The sequence below is a fragment of the Oenanthe melanoleuca genome, chromosome 26, assembly GCF_029582105.1.
Source record: "Oenanthe melanoleuca isolate GR-GAL-2019-014 chromosome 26, OMel1.0, whole genome shotgun sequence".
Lineage (NCBI taxonomy): Eukaryota > Metazoa > Chordata > Aves > Passeriformes > Muscicapidae > Oenanthe > Oenanthe melanoleuca.
The window spans coordinates 5,615,763-5,631,003 of NC_079359.1; the positions used below are offsets into that span (position 1 = coordinate 5,615,763).

The window sequence follows — 15,241 nt, forward strand, 5'->3', positions numbered from 1 at the left end:
GTTATATACATACAAACTAGCTCAGCAGCTTCAATCACTTGCAAGGAGACTGCAGAATTTATTTCAGAAATAAAAACAAGATTTCCTGGTTCCTAGAAATTCTCTTCAGCCTGCCAGATTCAGGCTCCTGCAGCCTCAGGAGAGCACTAAGCCTTTGGGGAGAAGGGGTACTGTGGGTGCCACCAATCCAGGAGCCTGACACTGTGCACAGGGTCCAGCACCACCTGCACCCCCTGCTCCAGGCGCGGCTTCTTCCCGTTGCGCACGGGCGTGTCCTGGAACATCAGGCGCACGCGGTGGTGCCGCATGTCCGTGCTCACCGAGATGGAGAACTGCAAGAGAGGAGACCAGAGCTGCTTCACAAAGTCACAGTGGCCAAGAGAGCTCTCAACACAACACTTCTAGGCTTTATCAATTCCTCTGAACTGTGCAAGTCTAAGATGTTTCAGTCACACTCTCAAGGCTACAGCACTAGATTCAAACTCTCTGGCTGGCAGCCCCAAATAATCACTAAGGGTTGTAAAAGAACACTGGAACTGCCTGGGCAGTGGTAGAGTCACACCCCTAGCAGTGTTCAAAAGGCAAGATGTGGTTAGGGGTGAACACAGCAGTGCTGAGACTCTTAAATTTTCCAATTTAAGTAATTTTATGAGTCTGATTCTAAGTGAACCTGGAAGCAAGTGGTTGTCAGAAGTCTGGAACTCACTGCCCAACTCCTAAGTGAGGCAAGACTGAACCTCTCCTGAGCACTTGCCACTTCTGAAACCCTGACTCCCAACCAGGGACCAAACACACATTCAAAGAGTTTGCTCATGTGGGATTTTCCTCTCAGAATTTATTGCCATAAAGAGATATTTTGCTGTGAGAGGCACTCTTCCACTTGTGCTGCTTCCTGTTTCCTGTAACTGACCTGCCCCCAGACACTGCACAACAACAGTTCCTGGCAGATTCTCTACATCCTTTCTATTCACTGCACCAAAGAGGGAAGAGCTAATGGAAATGGAGAAGTTAAACTGAGATTCTGAGCATTTCCTCTCTTCATTAACCACATGATTCCCAGAGCTGGTTTGCTGATAGAGCAGTAGGATTTATACAGCCCAAAAGAGGCACTGGGCGGGATTCTTGGGGTTGTTCTGTGCAGAGCCAGGAGCTGGGCTTGATGATCCCTGTGGGTCCCTTCCAACACAGGAGATTCCAGGTGCCCTCTTCATGTCCTTACAGGAACCTCATCTGCAAAACCTGGAAGCTTTCTCCCACTCACCAAAGTGAAGGTCATGCCCATGACAATTGGCACGAAGATGAAGTTGAAGGTGGTGATCTGCAGCAGGCAGCAATCCTGATCAGGGTTTGTGTGCACTTCCTCATACTGGATTGGGGGCTGGAGACCTTTGCAACACTTGCTCTTAAATCTGGGAGACTTGAAAGAAAGAGAGGCTGATTTAGCAAAGCAGGAGCCTCTGCTGGGTTTGGCTGCTCCTCCCCAGTGCAGCCTGCCAGGGTGTCTCCTCCTCCCCAGGTGTTTGGGCAAAGCATCACATTAACAACAAAATGCCATCACTCAGGGTGGGCAATTTTCAGGACCATTCCTTTGGAGGGGAAAGCTGCACCATTCCCGTGGTTGCCTGAAATTACTGGCTTCTCTTCTCCCAAGACTCACTACTGGAGGCTTTCCCTGGCAGTGCTGACTGTCTTCACTTTTCTGAGAAATCTTGGCAATGGCATAAAAAGAAGTTTCAGATTTTGGTCAACATTTTGACCACTGCAGTCAGGCAGTCTGGATTTTGGTAACAATCAGTAGTGATGACCCAATGGTGAGATTAATTGGTGTAAAAAATGATCCACATCCTATAGCAGGGAAAAGATACCAAAGGAGGAAATAAAAATGTGGGATTCAAAATGTCTTGGTACCACAGACTGAAAACTGAGTGTAGATCCACAGTGTGCTTTAGTTTACCATGGGAATCAGTTTGCATTTATTGTCTGAATGGACAAAAAGTTTCCACTTCCCTATCCCTCCAGATAAAGAATTTCTACTTCAAACAAAAGTCACAGCTGATCTGGCTCTTTCATACCTGCTTTTTGAACTTGAAGTTGAATTCCCACATTGCTTCTTGTCTGTTCCCTACAATCTTTTTGCACCAGAAAAGCAGACACTGAGGTGGAAAAAAAGAAACACAAAATTATGGAACCCTTAGAAGCACCACTTTAAGTAAGTTCTAACAGATCATAAAGGTTTCCAATTGCAAACACAATTACATAGGAGCAATTAGGAGCCACTTATTCAAATTAATTATGTTCAAAGAACCTCTCAGCAGTGTAGATCTCCCAGTTTCAAGCTGGCCAACTCCTCATGCAACACGCAGTCACTGATGTGCCAAACAGCAAAATCCTGTTGTGCCATTTTTCCCTTTCCTAGGACAGGAATGAGTAGTGCAGATTCACCCATTCCCTCCACCCACCAGCAGCTCCCATTAAACTGGGTTCCAAACAAAGTTAAAGTGAGGAACAACAGAGAACGGAATAAGGATTGAGAAGGAAAGGATCCAAAGGGAAATACAAAGACCACGACATGAGCTATGAGGTGATGGATGAAGAAGTTCCTAAGCCTCTGTGGTGTCAAATGGAAACCTTAACCTTGCCATCATCAGCACTGACTGTCATTGTTTCGATTCCAGAACCACTGCCAGGACAGCACAGTCTGACCAACCTTCTGTGCCTTTTCAAATGAAAATGAGAAACCAGCCTCAAACAGCCTCAGAAGTCACCAACACTGCCCTCCCACACGGGCATACACCAGGACATAACCAATTTCACTTGGTTATCACTGTGTGAGCCACAGGCACCTGCCCAGGAGCTCACTAGAGCAGGAGGCTCAGAAGAACTCCTGTAGGAGGGAAATCCCTGCCTACCAGTCACAATACAAGCAACCAGCCTTCAACAGCCAAGGAAAGTACCTGGCAAGTCAGTCCATCCATTCCTCAAAGATTCCACACTACAGATGCCAGCCCACCACAGCTGGCCTCATCTTTCATCAGTGGCAGCAGGAAAAGAAGGAATAATGTGGGCAAAGAGAACTCCCTGTGATCCATACACAGTCTCTCCTGAAGAGAGGTCTGACTGGGTTGTGGGCAAAGCACACATTTAACTTCATTCCAGAATGGAGTGATCTTAATAAAATGAAGCCAGAGCCAGCTTCCACCACAGGGACTCTGAAGAAGCCAAAGGGGATACAAGATTCTCTACTTCAACTCTGAGTCATACCAATAAACAAGAATCCTTAAACGACTTTTTTTCTCCACAATCTTCATGAGGTGAACAACAAAGCTCTGTGGAGTAAAGCTCAGAAACATGCAAGGAATAACCTCCACATAGGAGGAAGCAGCCCTCAGGTTTTTTCCAGTAAAAACATTCTCCAGACCTTTTAACTCAGATGAGCAGCAGATGCTGCTGAGTTTAACTCCACCATCAGTAGCATTTGTAGTTCACCTGCAGAGACAGCCTGGTCTAGCAACCTGTTTGGTCATGGCAAGTAGTGAAGCACAAAAGGTCAGTACCTCCTAAGGGGCAGAGGATGTCGTCCTCGGGTCAGCCGTCCTGCCCTTCACATCCGCCGTGCGGCTGCCGCTCCGCCCAAAATAATGGGGTGTCTTTAAAGGGCAAACACCTCTGCTGACACCATAACGGCTCCAGTGTCCCACACAAGCTAGGCTAGGGAAAGAAAAAAGGAAATTAAAGAGGAAAAGCTAGGTTGGATCACACCCAGGGCTGGGCTCTCCTCTAGCCACATGCAGTTAAGGTAGGTGTTGCTGTTAGTGTCAGCAACCTACAAAGGTACAACCAAAGCTCAGGAAAGCCAGAATGTGGGGAGTCAGTGCCAGGTCCTCCTCCAAACCCTCTGTGCTGAGGAATTTCTGTGCACAGTCACACAAGTGGAGCTCAGAGTCCTGCAGTGCAGTAGTACAGCAAGACCAGACTCAGGATGGCTCTTACATGCTGCAAGGGGTTAGGTCAAACCTCTACTGCTCTGACAAAGTCTCATCCCCATTTAATTTCCTTTTTTAAAAGCTGAACAATGAAAGACTGCATTTAAAGGATGCTCCTCCAACTGTTTATACAGGAGAAGCACTAGCAGTGGGCACCAAAGCCGTTATGATGTCACCAGGAATCCTCCCAAAATGCCGACCCTGCCAGCACCACCTCGGGGTTCCAGCTGCTACAGCCACGAGCAGTGGGAGCTTGGGCTCAGGACTACTGCAATTTCCTCAAAGTGTCTTGCTTTTTCGCTTGGTAAGAATGAAGATCCCCAGCCTGGGGACTCAGGAAGAGAAGGAGGAGCTCTGGATGCAGAGGTAAGACTGCACACAGAGCCATGTGCTTTTCCCTGTGCTGCAGCACCATCTCCTGTGTGCTGCTGGATGCTGAGCCTATGACAGCCTGTGACAGGGAGAGGAAGGAAGAAAGGTGGGATGTCATGTACAGATAGATGAGGCTCCTCTATTTTGAATAGAAAAGAAAGAATAACTCCTCAATGAAACCCACTTCAGTTTGGTTCCAAAGACCTCATTTAATCTCATTCACGGTTTTTGACCTTGGATTTGGAGGGTGGAGAATTCACATTGTTGCTTAAGCTGCTCTCAGAGTATTGGCCAGTTGCAAGTTAAAACCAAACAAGAGACACAAAGGCATTTCAGAGTTAATGGTCAACAGCAATTGAAGAGGAACGAAGCTGGGACAGCCCAGGGAATTACCTGCCCAAACCACAGACAAACACTTCACAACCCAATACGAGTGCAGCTCAATCCCAAAGCAGACACTGCCTCTGCACTTTTGCCATGCTCACACCAGTGTCACCACCCCGCCTCACCCACGCACCAGATCATGGTGCATGAAAGGAAAGCAGGGTGACATGCAGGAAAGCAGGGTGACACAACTCCTGACATCAGTGTCACTCCTGAGCTCTCCAGAGGCCTGTTACAGAGAGGACACGTACTCTGGCAGACAGTGTCAGAATAAAGCAAAACAGATGAAAGCTCATCCTATGGAGCCTTGTTCAGAGGAGGGGAGAGCTGCAAACATCCCTGGCAGTTCTGACATCCAGTGAAGCCTTTTGCTGGTTAAAACGGTGTGGTGTAGGATTAGGCAGAAGTTACTCCAAAGAGTAACTCTACAAGTACAAGTAAGCAGCCCACTTTTACAAATCCCACTGAGAATACCCAGTTAGTGATCATCCTACACCCCAGCTTCACTGGTGACCACCTCCACATCTGTTTTTCTTCTAGAAAGAAAAAGCAAACCAAACAGAAACAGCAACACCTCAGACAAATAGCAGCTCCTGAGGGATGCCACTTACTCTGGAATTCTTTAAAGTGCTGGGAGTAGAGTCGGGGATGGCGGGGTTCCTGGAGAGGCGCGCGGCGAAGGGCTCGTACATGTGGAACAGGGAGCGGATGACGCAGGCGCGCAGGCAGTGCAGCTTCTCCATGGACTCGGGGCGCAGGCGCAGCGGCAGGTACGCGTCCAGGCTGTAGTGCCTGCAGAACACAGCACGGCTGGCAGCTCCAGGGCACAGCCAGGGACACAGCCACGCCGGGCACAAACGCCACATCTCAACAGCCACAGCACTCCGGGCAACCGAGGGCTGCCAGACAGGACACCACAGGGCAGCCTCAAAGCCCGGACCCGCACCAGCAGCTCCCAGCCCACACACCCTGCTACGATTTCCAACAGTTCCCAGTTTGTCCAGAGACCAGCCAGGGATGTAGCTGCAGGCTGCACAAAGGTCTGCACGTTGCTTCAGGTTCCCAGGGACTCCCAGCTGAGCTGGCTGCAGCTCTCAGCACTGCCTGAGCAGCCTGAATGCCTGCACTCAAGGGCTATTCCTTGATCACTTTCCAAAGGAGCCTTTGCTAGGGAATGTCACACAAAAAAACAGGGGCAAGGATGACCACAGCTACTCTCTACTCTGTGCCCCTGTTGCTTGTGCCTCCTGAGCAACATGTAGAGCTGGGTAAAGAAAATATTCTCTCCTGAAGGAATATCCCAGTGGTATGCACTGGGACAGAAGGATTTATATCCTTTTTGCCCTCCTTGCTTTCACTTACTCATGTCACTGTACAGGTGCAAAATGCCCCAATTACAGGGAGGTGGCTGTGATCAGAGCTTGAGGCAGGGCAAGTTGTCCATCAGTGATGTTTGTCTTTCAGCACTGACCATGTCATACTCACTTGGAGAGGTTGACATACACAAGTGTTGGGCCATGACAAGCAGAAAAGGACACTGAGATTTTACAGGGAATACACCACAAAGATCCATTTCCAGACCCAAAGCAGATGTAATACTAGAATCTTACAACAGTCTGGGCTGGAAGGGACCTTAAAGCTCAGCTCATTCCACTCCCTGCCATGGGCAGGGACATCTTCCACTATCCCAAGGGGCTCCAACCTTGCCTCGGACAATTCCAGGGATGGGACAGCCACAGTTTCTCTGGGCAATCTGTGCCAGGACCTCACTGCCTTCACTTTTTCCTAACACCCAATCTAACTCTGCCCTCTGCCCTCAGTTTAAAACCATTGCTCCTTGCCCTGTCACCACCCACTCATATAAAAAGTCCCTCTGCCTCCCTTTTATAAGTCCCCTTAAGTTACTGGAAGGCCACAGGGAGGTCTTCTCCAAGCCTTCTCTTCTCCAGAATGAACAACCCCAGCTCTCCCAGCTTTGAGGGAGAAGAATATTCCACAGCCCCCTGCCAAGAGAGGCCCACATCACCATGCGCAAACACAGAGACCAGGCCTACAGGGAATATATTCCCTTATTTCCAGCTCTGCAGAGAACTGCTGTCTACTGAAACCTCTCACAACCAGTTTAAAAATCCTCTTGAGTCTCACCTTCTGTAGAGCCTGGTCCAAAAGGCAGCAGTGCAAGTGACAGTCCAGGCTTTCTTGCAGATGAGAGAGAACCGCACGATGTCCTCAGGGCGGATGTAGGAAGCCAGGAGCAGCCAGATGTCGATGGGATATTCCTCTCCTCCTCCCCCTTCAGCGTCTTCTAAAGGCAGTGAGGGTGTATTAGCTGAGGACATCACATCTGCACCAGTTCCCACCATGAGACACGTGCTGCACACCTGGCAGCACAGCTTACTTGCACACACAGAGGCAGCCCAAGGCCCAGTCTGCACAACCTCCGTGGCCCTGCTCCCCTTCCCAGCAGTGTCCGCACAGCCACGACACCTCCCTGCGCTGGACACGCCACTGCTATCCCTGCTGCACAAGTGGGCAAAGGGGCAGATTCATAAAGGAATTCAGGCTGAAAGGGTTCTCTGGAGGTTTCTAATCCAGCAGCTCAGCTCAGCTCAAAGCACACAGAATTAGGTCATTTTGTTCAGCATCTTGTCCAAGTGAGTTCCGTGTGCAAGGATGGAAACCACAAAGCCTTTCTGGACCCCATTTCAGTGCCTGACCCTGTTACAGATGAAATACCACACTGAAGTTGAGAAATAAAAATTGGATGTCAAATGAAGAGGCAACTTTGTGTAAAGGAGGACCAATCTCCTGCATTTTTAATCAAAAGCGCACATTCAACAGGTCACTGAAATTGCTTCACACTTGAAGACCCTGATCATTGATACTACCAGACTTGTAAATTCTTTGTTCCAGTGGTCACAATATTTTGGTAGGAGCTCTGTCATGGAAGGGAAATTTTGTTCTGCATCTGGCAATCACTTGTTTTTCTTAAATCTCTTAATTTCATTAAAGCTTCTTGGATGGGAACTTTTAATGCAATTCAGACTGAGAGAATGGCCTGTTCTTCCTCTCAGAGGTGTCAGAACTGCTCAGCCAGAACTGAGAGCTCACACTCCTTTCATTCCTGGAGTGTTTTGTAGTGTACACCATATGTTTTTCCACAGACACTGCTCCAATTTAAGGAGTAAAATATAATTTTAAAGAATGTAAGTAGATGAACAATACTGAGCATTAGGAAGGTTAAGAACAGAGAAGGAAAACACAGCTTGTGCACACTGCTAATAGGAAAAGCTGCTGTGAGTTCTCTGGCAAAGAAGAGGTGTTTGGGAAGTCGAGGGTGCCAGAACTAACCCTGAGACAGCAGATTAATACAAAGGGCAGTTCTTTATCCTCATGTGATACTTGCTAAAGAAAGCTTTGGATCACTTCCCCACAGCCCTTCAGATTTATGGCAGGCACACCCACTCTGCTGCTACATTCACTCTGCTGGTTCAGCTCTGGCTCAAGAAGCCATCAAACTCCACGCTGCTGAACTCAGAGGGCAGCCAGAAGCATCACTGTTCTATCACAAATTTTTCCTCCATAAACATGTAGCAGATACAAGACAAGGCTGTGGTAGAACAGGATATTGTCTTCCCAGACTCATAGCTCCAGCCACTCAGATATTATTTTGCCAGAATTCTGAAGGATTCCTTAATAAGAGGTTAAACTTTTAACTCCCTTTCCAGAGGAAGTGCTGTTCCCCTTCAGCCTGTGGTGGATGATCATGTGCTACATAAATTGCTACTAAGCTCAAGAAAACTGGTTAAAATTTGCTTCTCAACCTGAAAGCAACCTGTTACTAGAAACTTCTGCAGGGTTCCCCAGTCCAGCAGAGCCGTGTGCAGCTTACACTGTGTTGTTAATGGATTTCTATGGAGCTGCACAAAGTGTAAATGCTGAAGCATACATCTCCCTTGAATTAATGTATTATGATGCCACTAGGATCAAATGAACTTCCTTCTTGGAAAAAGAGCCCTTTAAACCCATTTGTAACAAACCACAGCCTTGGAACACACTGAAAACAGAGCTTGTGTTTTGCCAACAACTACATCATGGACAGCAGCACTTAAACCTCAAAGCAAACCTGATGCCACCACCCCACGTTCAGTAAAGCAACACAGCCAGTGGCAAAGTTGCACAACTCTGGAATAGCACTGTTTGTTTTCCAAGGCTGAGGGATATTTGCTAAAAACAAGGAGCTCTCAGGTTCTGATTTCATGCCCCAGGCTCTGCCTTTATGCAAATACAGCTCCTGTGACCAAGTGCCAGCAGATTTACAAGGGACTAAACCCTTGGTGTTTCTTTGTGCACACACAAATTCCAGAACCCTCCAAGAGCCCCATGACCATCCTGTAAATCCCCAGCATGAGCATCCCCATGCAGGGCATGCAGCAGGAGCCCACAGAGCCCCAGGAGGGCAGGTGACCACACCTTTGTGCCTTTTGCTCTTCTTTTTCCTCGAGGCAGCCCTCCCATTGATGCTCTCCTTGGTATCCATCTCATCACTGCTGTCACAGGACTCTCCTGACACGGAGAGAACTTCCTCAGTAGGGACACAGGAAGCTTCCAAGCCACACAGGGATTTTACTGGAATGAAAAACAACAGTAAGTACAGCAGCAGAGAGGAAAAGGTGATCCAAGTTCAGGAGATGCTACAGTGGAACCACTGCCTTAAAGCTTTCTGGTGAATGACACAAGCAAGTAAATCCTGAGCCCAAGGATTACCTTGTCAGGGAAAGATTAGCAGGGGTGAGTGAATGGGAAACATAATTATTCAGCTGCTTGTTTCAAAGAATGAACAACAAGGATGATTACCAGCACATTATGCAGATCCCACTGGTTTGGCTGATGCTATTTACAACTCCAAATAGAACAACAGGCTCTTTCTAAGGGGTAAATGGTTTCCCTGAACAGCAGAGCTGCCTTGCATGGCCATGTTCAGCCTGGAGCCAGCACCTGCTCTGAAACTGTTTTATGAGCATGAAGAAAACTCACTCCTTTTGCAGCAGGACAAACATCCTGTGGCTGATGATGCAATCCACCAGGGCTGGAACTCAGTGTCAAGTGCACAGGGGTTCCACTCACCCTGGAATTTAGTGAAGGGAAAAACTCTGGCCTATGAAGCAAACAGCCAGTTGAGTCAGCTGGGGTTTGGGGTTGGTTTTTTTTCTGCATCTGAGGACATGTTTAGACATATCCCTGTTCAGAAATACTGCTTTTAAAACTTGATCTGTAAACTAAGGGCTCATTAGGGCAGAAAAATCCACATGTGAGTCAGTAATGACAGTCTTGGAAAAAGAAAGGTGTGGTCCTACATTGCAGCTATGTGAAGCACTGCCACAGCAGCACAAAGGCTTTGCAAACAGGCTGTGAAATTCATTCAAGAGCTGAATTTCAACCCAATACCCTGGGTGAAGAATAGAACATGACCATGAGGTCAGAGGTGTCTTTTGGTGTTCAAGCTTTTCTACCCAGCACAAACTGAAGCCCAGGAAGGTTTTATACATTCCAGTTCCAGTCACTGCAATCACCAGAGCCACTGAAGAGTAAAATGTGCTGGTTGAATCACAGAGTAACAGAAAAACAAACAACAAGAAACTGAACATAAACTCAGGTGAAAAATATTCTCATTTCTAGCCACCAAACAAGGATTTAAAATGAAAAGACAGATGGAAAGACAGTCTTCAGACAGGGGTTGACTCTACCCACGGACTAGACACACCTCAGTGCTTTGCTAAACCGGTTCTACCTCACTTTGCAGTTTGTTCTGTAAACTGGATGCTTTCCTGGCACCTGGATGTATTCACCGCAGTTGTTTCCCCCTGCCAAATCCTACTGCCCTCTCCACACGACCTTTTATAGGTAAAAAGAGACTGAAATAGGTGGCAACACAAATGACAGTGAGTTAAGACACCAAATACAGCCAAGCAAGAGAGGACAAAACTACAGGGACTCAGAGTAGGGCTTAGAAGAAGAGTCCACTCCACCCTGCCAAGGAAAAGTCAACCTCTGAGTCAACAGTAGAGTGCACTGAATAGTGAATGGCTGCACTGCAGTCCTACAGAGGCACCCTCTCTTCACCTCACTGCTGTAATCCTCCCATCCTGGGCATTAGAATGGGGAGGAAAAAAGCCCAGAAAAATTCCTCCTGGCTGCGGCTCCCCTGCCGGCCAAGCTCCCATGGGATGCTCGCTGTGGAAAGTGCCCTGCTCACTGCAGTCACACCCAGCACGGCTTTACTCTGAGCCAAGCTTCTGGAGGGCAGCAAGGCCAAAGGTTGGAGCTCCTGTCCCCATGTGTGGCACCCCACGATGCACAGATAAGGCTGGGCCAGATAAGGCTGCAGCAGGGTCATGGCTGGACCAGATAAGGTTGGAGCACAGCCCTGAGGCTGTGGAGAGAGATCCTAAGGATCCCTGAATCTGGAGGGGAAACCCCTAACACTGCACTGCAAAGGCCTGGGAAAGGGGTGGGCAGAGAACAGCTGTGACCTGGAGTCACCAGGATGAGGTGGAGGTGAGCCAGAAACACAGCAGGAAAGGGGATAAGCTGGATGAAGCAGGTGATGCTGGGGGCAGGGAGCACAGAACACCAGCAGTTTGCCAGCATGATGCTGAAGTGCCGGACTTTGCCTCAAGGACATAGAACACAGATGGGTGCACAGGAATAGGAATGGCAGGAGGGAAGCCCCAAACAAAGGAGACCACAAAAAAGGGAAGTGCCCTGATCTTAAAAGCTTGAGAAGTAGCAGCTGAAGAGGATGTTCATGAACAGCACTGTCCCTGACAGGCAATCATACCAAGTGTATACTGTCTCCAACAATGCAGCAAACCAAGAGTTTCCCTTTATGAAAAGTTCAGTCATGACTGTTAACACAGCAACATCCACCTCCAATATGTGTGACCGGCTACATTTAAAAGGCCTAAACATCACCACTTCTCAAGCAAGTGGGGTGTGTTAGCTCAGAAAGCTCCCAGATGAGGAGGAAGTAGATAACAAAATACTACACTACCTTTCCAGGAAAACTTGTTTACAAAGTTCACCAAAAAAACAGCAACAACCTCCCAAGACCTCCTTGCAACACATGTTTAAACAGAATTATCATAGCCTTACTCCCCCTGCAAAGAACTTTACCTGCTAATAAAGTTATCTGCAGTTTTATATGTGGTAATAAAGTAATAAATACTTTTATCATGTTATTTTCTGCTTCAAGCAGATGACACCCAAACCTTTCCATCTCAGGCATTAAAAAAAGACTCAGCAATTCTTGCAGCAGGCTTTCTGCAAAACCTCCTGTCTAAGCCGTTAACACCTGATTGTCTACAGAGTAGCATGGGCTCATTTTCAGCACTAAAGTACACATTTTCTCAGTTTAGGGAAGAGGAGTTTCCCATGTCATGCAGATGCCAGCAAAATGTGCAGGTAGTGTGGAAAAGGCTAGGCCCCCAGGGTAGACTCACCTTCCTGCTGCACTGCATTGGCCACAGCTTTCTTCACCCGACCAGACTTCACAACAGCTGGGTCTGAGTTGGCATAATCTGCCACCGTCACTGCAGAGAGGGGGAAACAGGGCTCAGAGGGATTACAGATTACAGGGAGAAGGGCTAAGAGTCATGATGCCTAAAGAGAACAGTCCCCAGAGGAGCAGAGGCTCGAGGAGGAGATGCACGAGCAGGAAAACGAGCCTCAGCAGAGAGGTGCAGGCCAGCAGTCCCAGCAAGTCTCTACTCCAGACCATCGGCCTACCACGCTCAGGGGACCCAGGCCCCTGCCCTGCCCAGTACAATTCTCCTTCTCCCACCACCTCAGCCAATGATAATCCCATTCTCCCTCGAGCCCGGCTGATCCTTTGGTCCCAGGCTCCTCCTCCACAGGCAAAGAGGTCTCATTTCCACACATTCGTCCAGATCCCCGCTGGGGAATCCCTCCTGGATGCAGCTCCCTGCCTGCACAAACCCGAGAGGGTCCAGCTCACTCCTAGGTGAGACTGGACCGTCCTCCTTCCTCTCATCCCCCCTCGCCCAGGCCAAGGCAAGCCCCTTCAACTACCTCCTCCCTCAGCCCCTAAAGTAGGCCCAGGCCTCCTCTCCGGCCTGCACCAGCAGGGCCGAGCTCGGCGCGGCCCACCTCAGGCTCGGCTCGCCTCAGGCCCGGCTCCCCTCACAGCCCCCGATCCCCTCACAGCCCCGCTCCCCTCATCAGCCCCGGCCCCCCTCAGCCCCGGCCCGGGCCCGGGCCCGGCCCCGCTCTCCCGGCTCAGCCCGGCCCGGCTCTCACCCCGCTCGGAGCAGACGTCGTCGGCGCGGAACTTGAGGCGTTTTCGGGCGCCCCTGCGGGGCATGGCGGCGGCGGCGGGGCGGCCGCGCGGGGCCATGTCCGGCCGGGCCCCGCGGGGACAGCGGGGACAGCGCCACAGCGCCCGCCCCGCGCCGCGTCAGCGCCGCGACAGCGCCGCGACAGCGCGCCGCTCTGCCGTCAGCGGGGCGGCGGGAGGGGCTGCGCTGTGACCCCCGGGCCCGGGAGCGCCGCAGTGCTTCTCACTCCCAGTTCTCCCAGTGCTGAGGGTTTTTCCTTCCCCCACAGTCTTCTCAGTCACAGCGCTCCAGGAGATTCCCCCTGTTTAAGTCCTCCCAGTAACGGGGGTCCCTGAGGCGATCCCCCCTAGTAATGAAGATCTGCGAAGTAATTGCTCCCTCCCAGTAATGGGGGTGTTTGAAGGATTGCCACCTCCCAGTTCTCCCATTAACAGGGGCCCTGAGGGGCTTCACTCCTGCCCCAGTCCTCCCAGTAATGGCTCCTAGGGGCATTCCCTGCAGTACCGAGGGTCTGTGAGGTAACTGTGCCCCCCAGTAACCCGGCACTTGAGGGGATCCCCCCCAACCCCACACACCAGTCCGAGGATCCCCCCACCCCACACACCAGTCCGGGGATCCCCCCACCCCACACACCAGTCCGGGGATCTCCCCCCACCCCACACACCAGTCCGGGGATCCCCCCACCCCACACACCAGTCCGGGGATCTCCCCCCACCCCACACACCAGTCCGGGGATCCCCCCCCACCCCACACACCAGTCCGGGGATCTCCCCCCACCCCACACACCAGTCCGGGGATCCCCCCCCACCCCACACACCAGTCCGGGGATCTCCCCCCACCCCACACACCAGTCCGGGGATCCCCCCCACCCCACACACCAGTCCGGGGATCCCCCCCACCCCACACACCAGTCCTCCCAGTGCTGAGGGTCCGAGGTGAGCGGCACCCCCGTCCCCCAGTCCCCAAGGCCTTTCAGGATGCTGGCTCCCCAGTGCTCCCAGTAACGAGGGCCTCTCAATAAGCTAACCCCGCTCTCCCAGGAACGTGGATCTCGGAGGGAATTGCCTGTGACAAGAGCCTCTGAGGTAACTGTGCCCCCTTCGCCCTCCAGTCCTGCCAGTAATGAGGGGCTCTGGGATAATTGCCCTTCCCACTCATCCCAGTAGGGAGGGTCTCTGAGGCAACTGGCCCCCCAGTGAAAAGGGTTCTGAGGTGATTGCAGCTTCCCCCAGTGCTGCCAGTAAGGAGGAACTCTGAGGTGACTGTCCTGACGCACACCTTGTTAGAAACAATGGAACTTCAAAATAATAATTGTAGTTAATGGTTTTAAGTAACTTTTAAATTAATTGCTTCAATTAATCATAACCTATATATAAAAATTATAAATAGTGTGTTATTTTTTAATTACTCTTTGCCAGCATTTAGCAAAGTTTCCACGAGCCACTTCTGTAGGAACACAGAGTGGGAAAACTATTGAAATTAAGGTTTTGATAAACTTAGTCTGATATGCTTCAATGAGCAAAGCCTGGGAGAGAAGAACCTATTGATAAGGTTGGACATCTGGAATGTTGAATTTATGACCCACAAGGACATTTTGCAGAAACCTGAAGATGAAGAGATGAACAATGTGTCGAAAGTTCCTACTTTTCAAAGATACTAAAAAGACAAAAAAGATCGACTAATTAACATAAGAAGTGAGAAATCAGTAACAAATAGAGGATAGAATAGTATTAAATGAAAGAGAATTATAAGAGAATTATGGAATTTAGAAAAAATGAACTTTTTTTTTTTTTCTAAAATTGTGAAAGTTTTGTAGTTCTGTCTGTGAAAACGTTTTGTAGGTCTGTCTTGTGTGAAGGCTGGAACTCTGTTGGCCACACACACTCGGGCCAAGGATAAAGTAATGCCACTGACACTAAAAAGACAGGGTTGGAAGGGTTTATCCTGATGATCAGAGGATTTGGAACACTCTCAGGAGACACCCACTGAGCAGCACCCTAGCACAGCCCACACCACAGGCTCCCAGTGCCACCCACACCTCTATGGTGGGAGCACTGATGGGTGGCCACCAGCTGTAAACTGTATTTGCTATTTTTTAGGGCTGAAATGAGCGTTGGAGCTTGCTGAAGGAGTGGTGCCAACCCA

At 49.8% G+C, this 15,241-nt stretch overlaps 1 protein-coding gene across 2 annotated transcripts; it reads right to left on the reverse strand.

Annotated features, from left to right (window-relative positions):
- Positions 1–38: 38 nt before the first annotated feature.
- TMEM183A (transmembrane protein 183A) lies at positions 39–13,231 on the reverse strand. 2 transcript variants are annotated; one of them, XM_056511178.1, is made up of 8 exons: positions 13,059–13,231; positions 12,242–12,331; positions 9,213–9,368; positions 6,885–7,041; positions 5,351–5,531; positions 2,073–2,153; positions 1,262–1,417; positions 39–332 (listed from the first exon to the last, which is right to left on the reverse strand). In XM_056511178.1, the coding sequence occupies exons 1-8, from the start codon at positions 13,153–13,155 to the stop codon at positions 147–149; spliced, it is 1,104 nt and encodes a 367-aa protein (XP_056367153.1). In that variant the 5' UTR covers positions 13,156–13,231; the 3' UTR covers positions 39–146. The 2 variants fall into 2 exon arrangements, with proteins under 2 accessions (XP_056367153.1, XP_056367152.1); XM_056511177.1 differs by having other exon boundaries at positions 6,885–7,044.
- Between the last annotated feature and the right edge of the window lie 2,010 nt (positions 13,232–15,241).

Bases quoted from the DNA above. Each gene is read 5' to 3' on its own strand.
- TMEM183A (XM_056511177.1), bottom strand. From the start codon at position 13,155: ATGGCCCCGCGCGGCCGCCCCGCCGCCGCCGCCATGCCCCGCAGGGGC. The intron at 1,418-2,072 runs GTATGAAAGAGC...CTTTCTTTCAAG, and splicing joins ACTTCAAGTTCAAAAAGCAG to TCTCCCAGATTTAAGAGCAA. The intron at 333-1,261 runs GTGAGTGGGAGA...CCTCTCTTGCAG, and splicing joins TGGGCATGACCTTCACTTTG to TTCTCCATCTCGGTGAGCAC.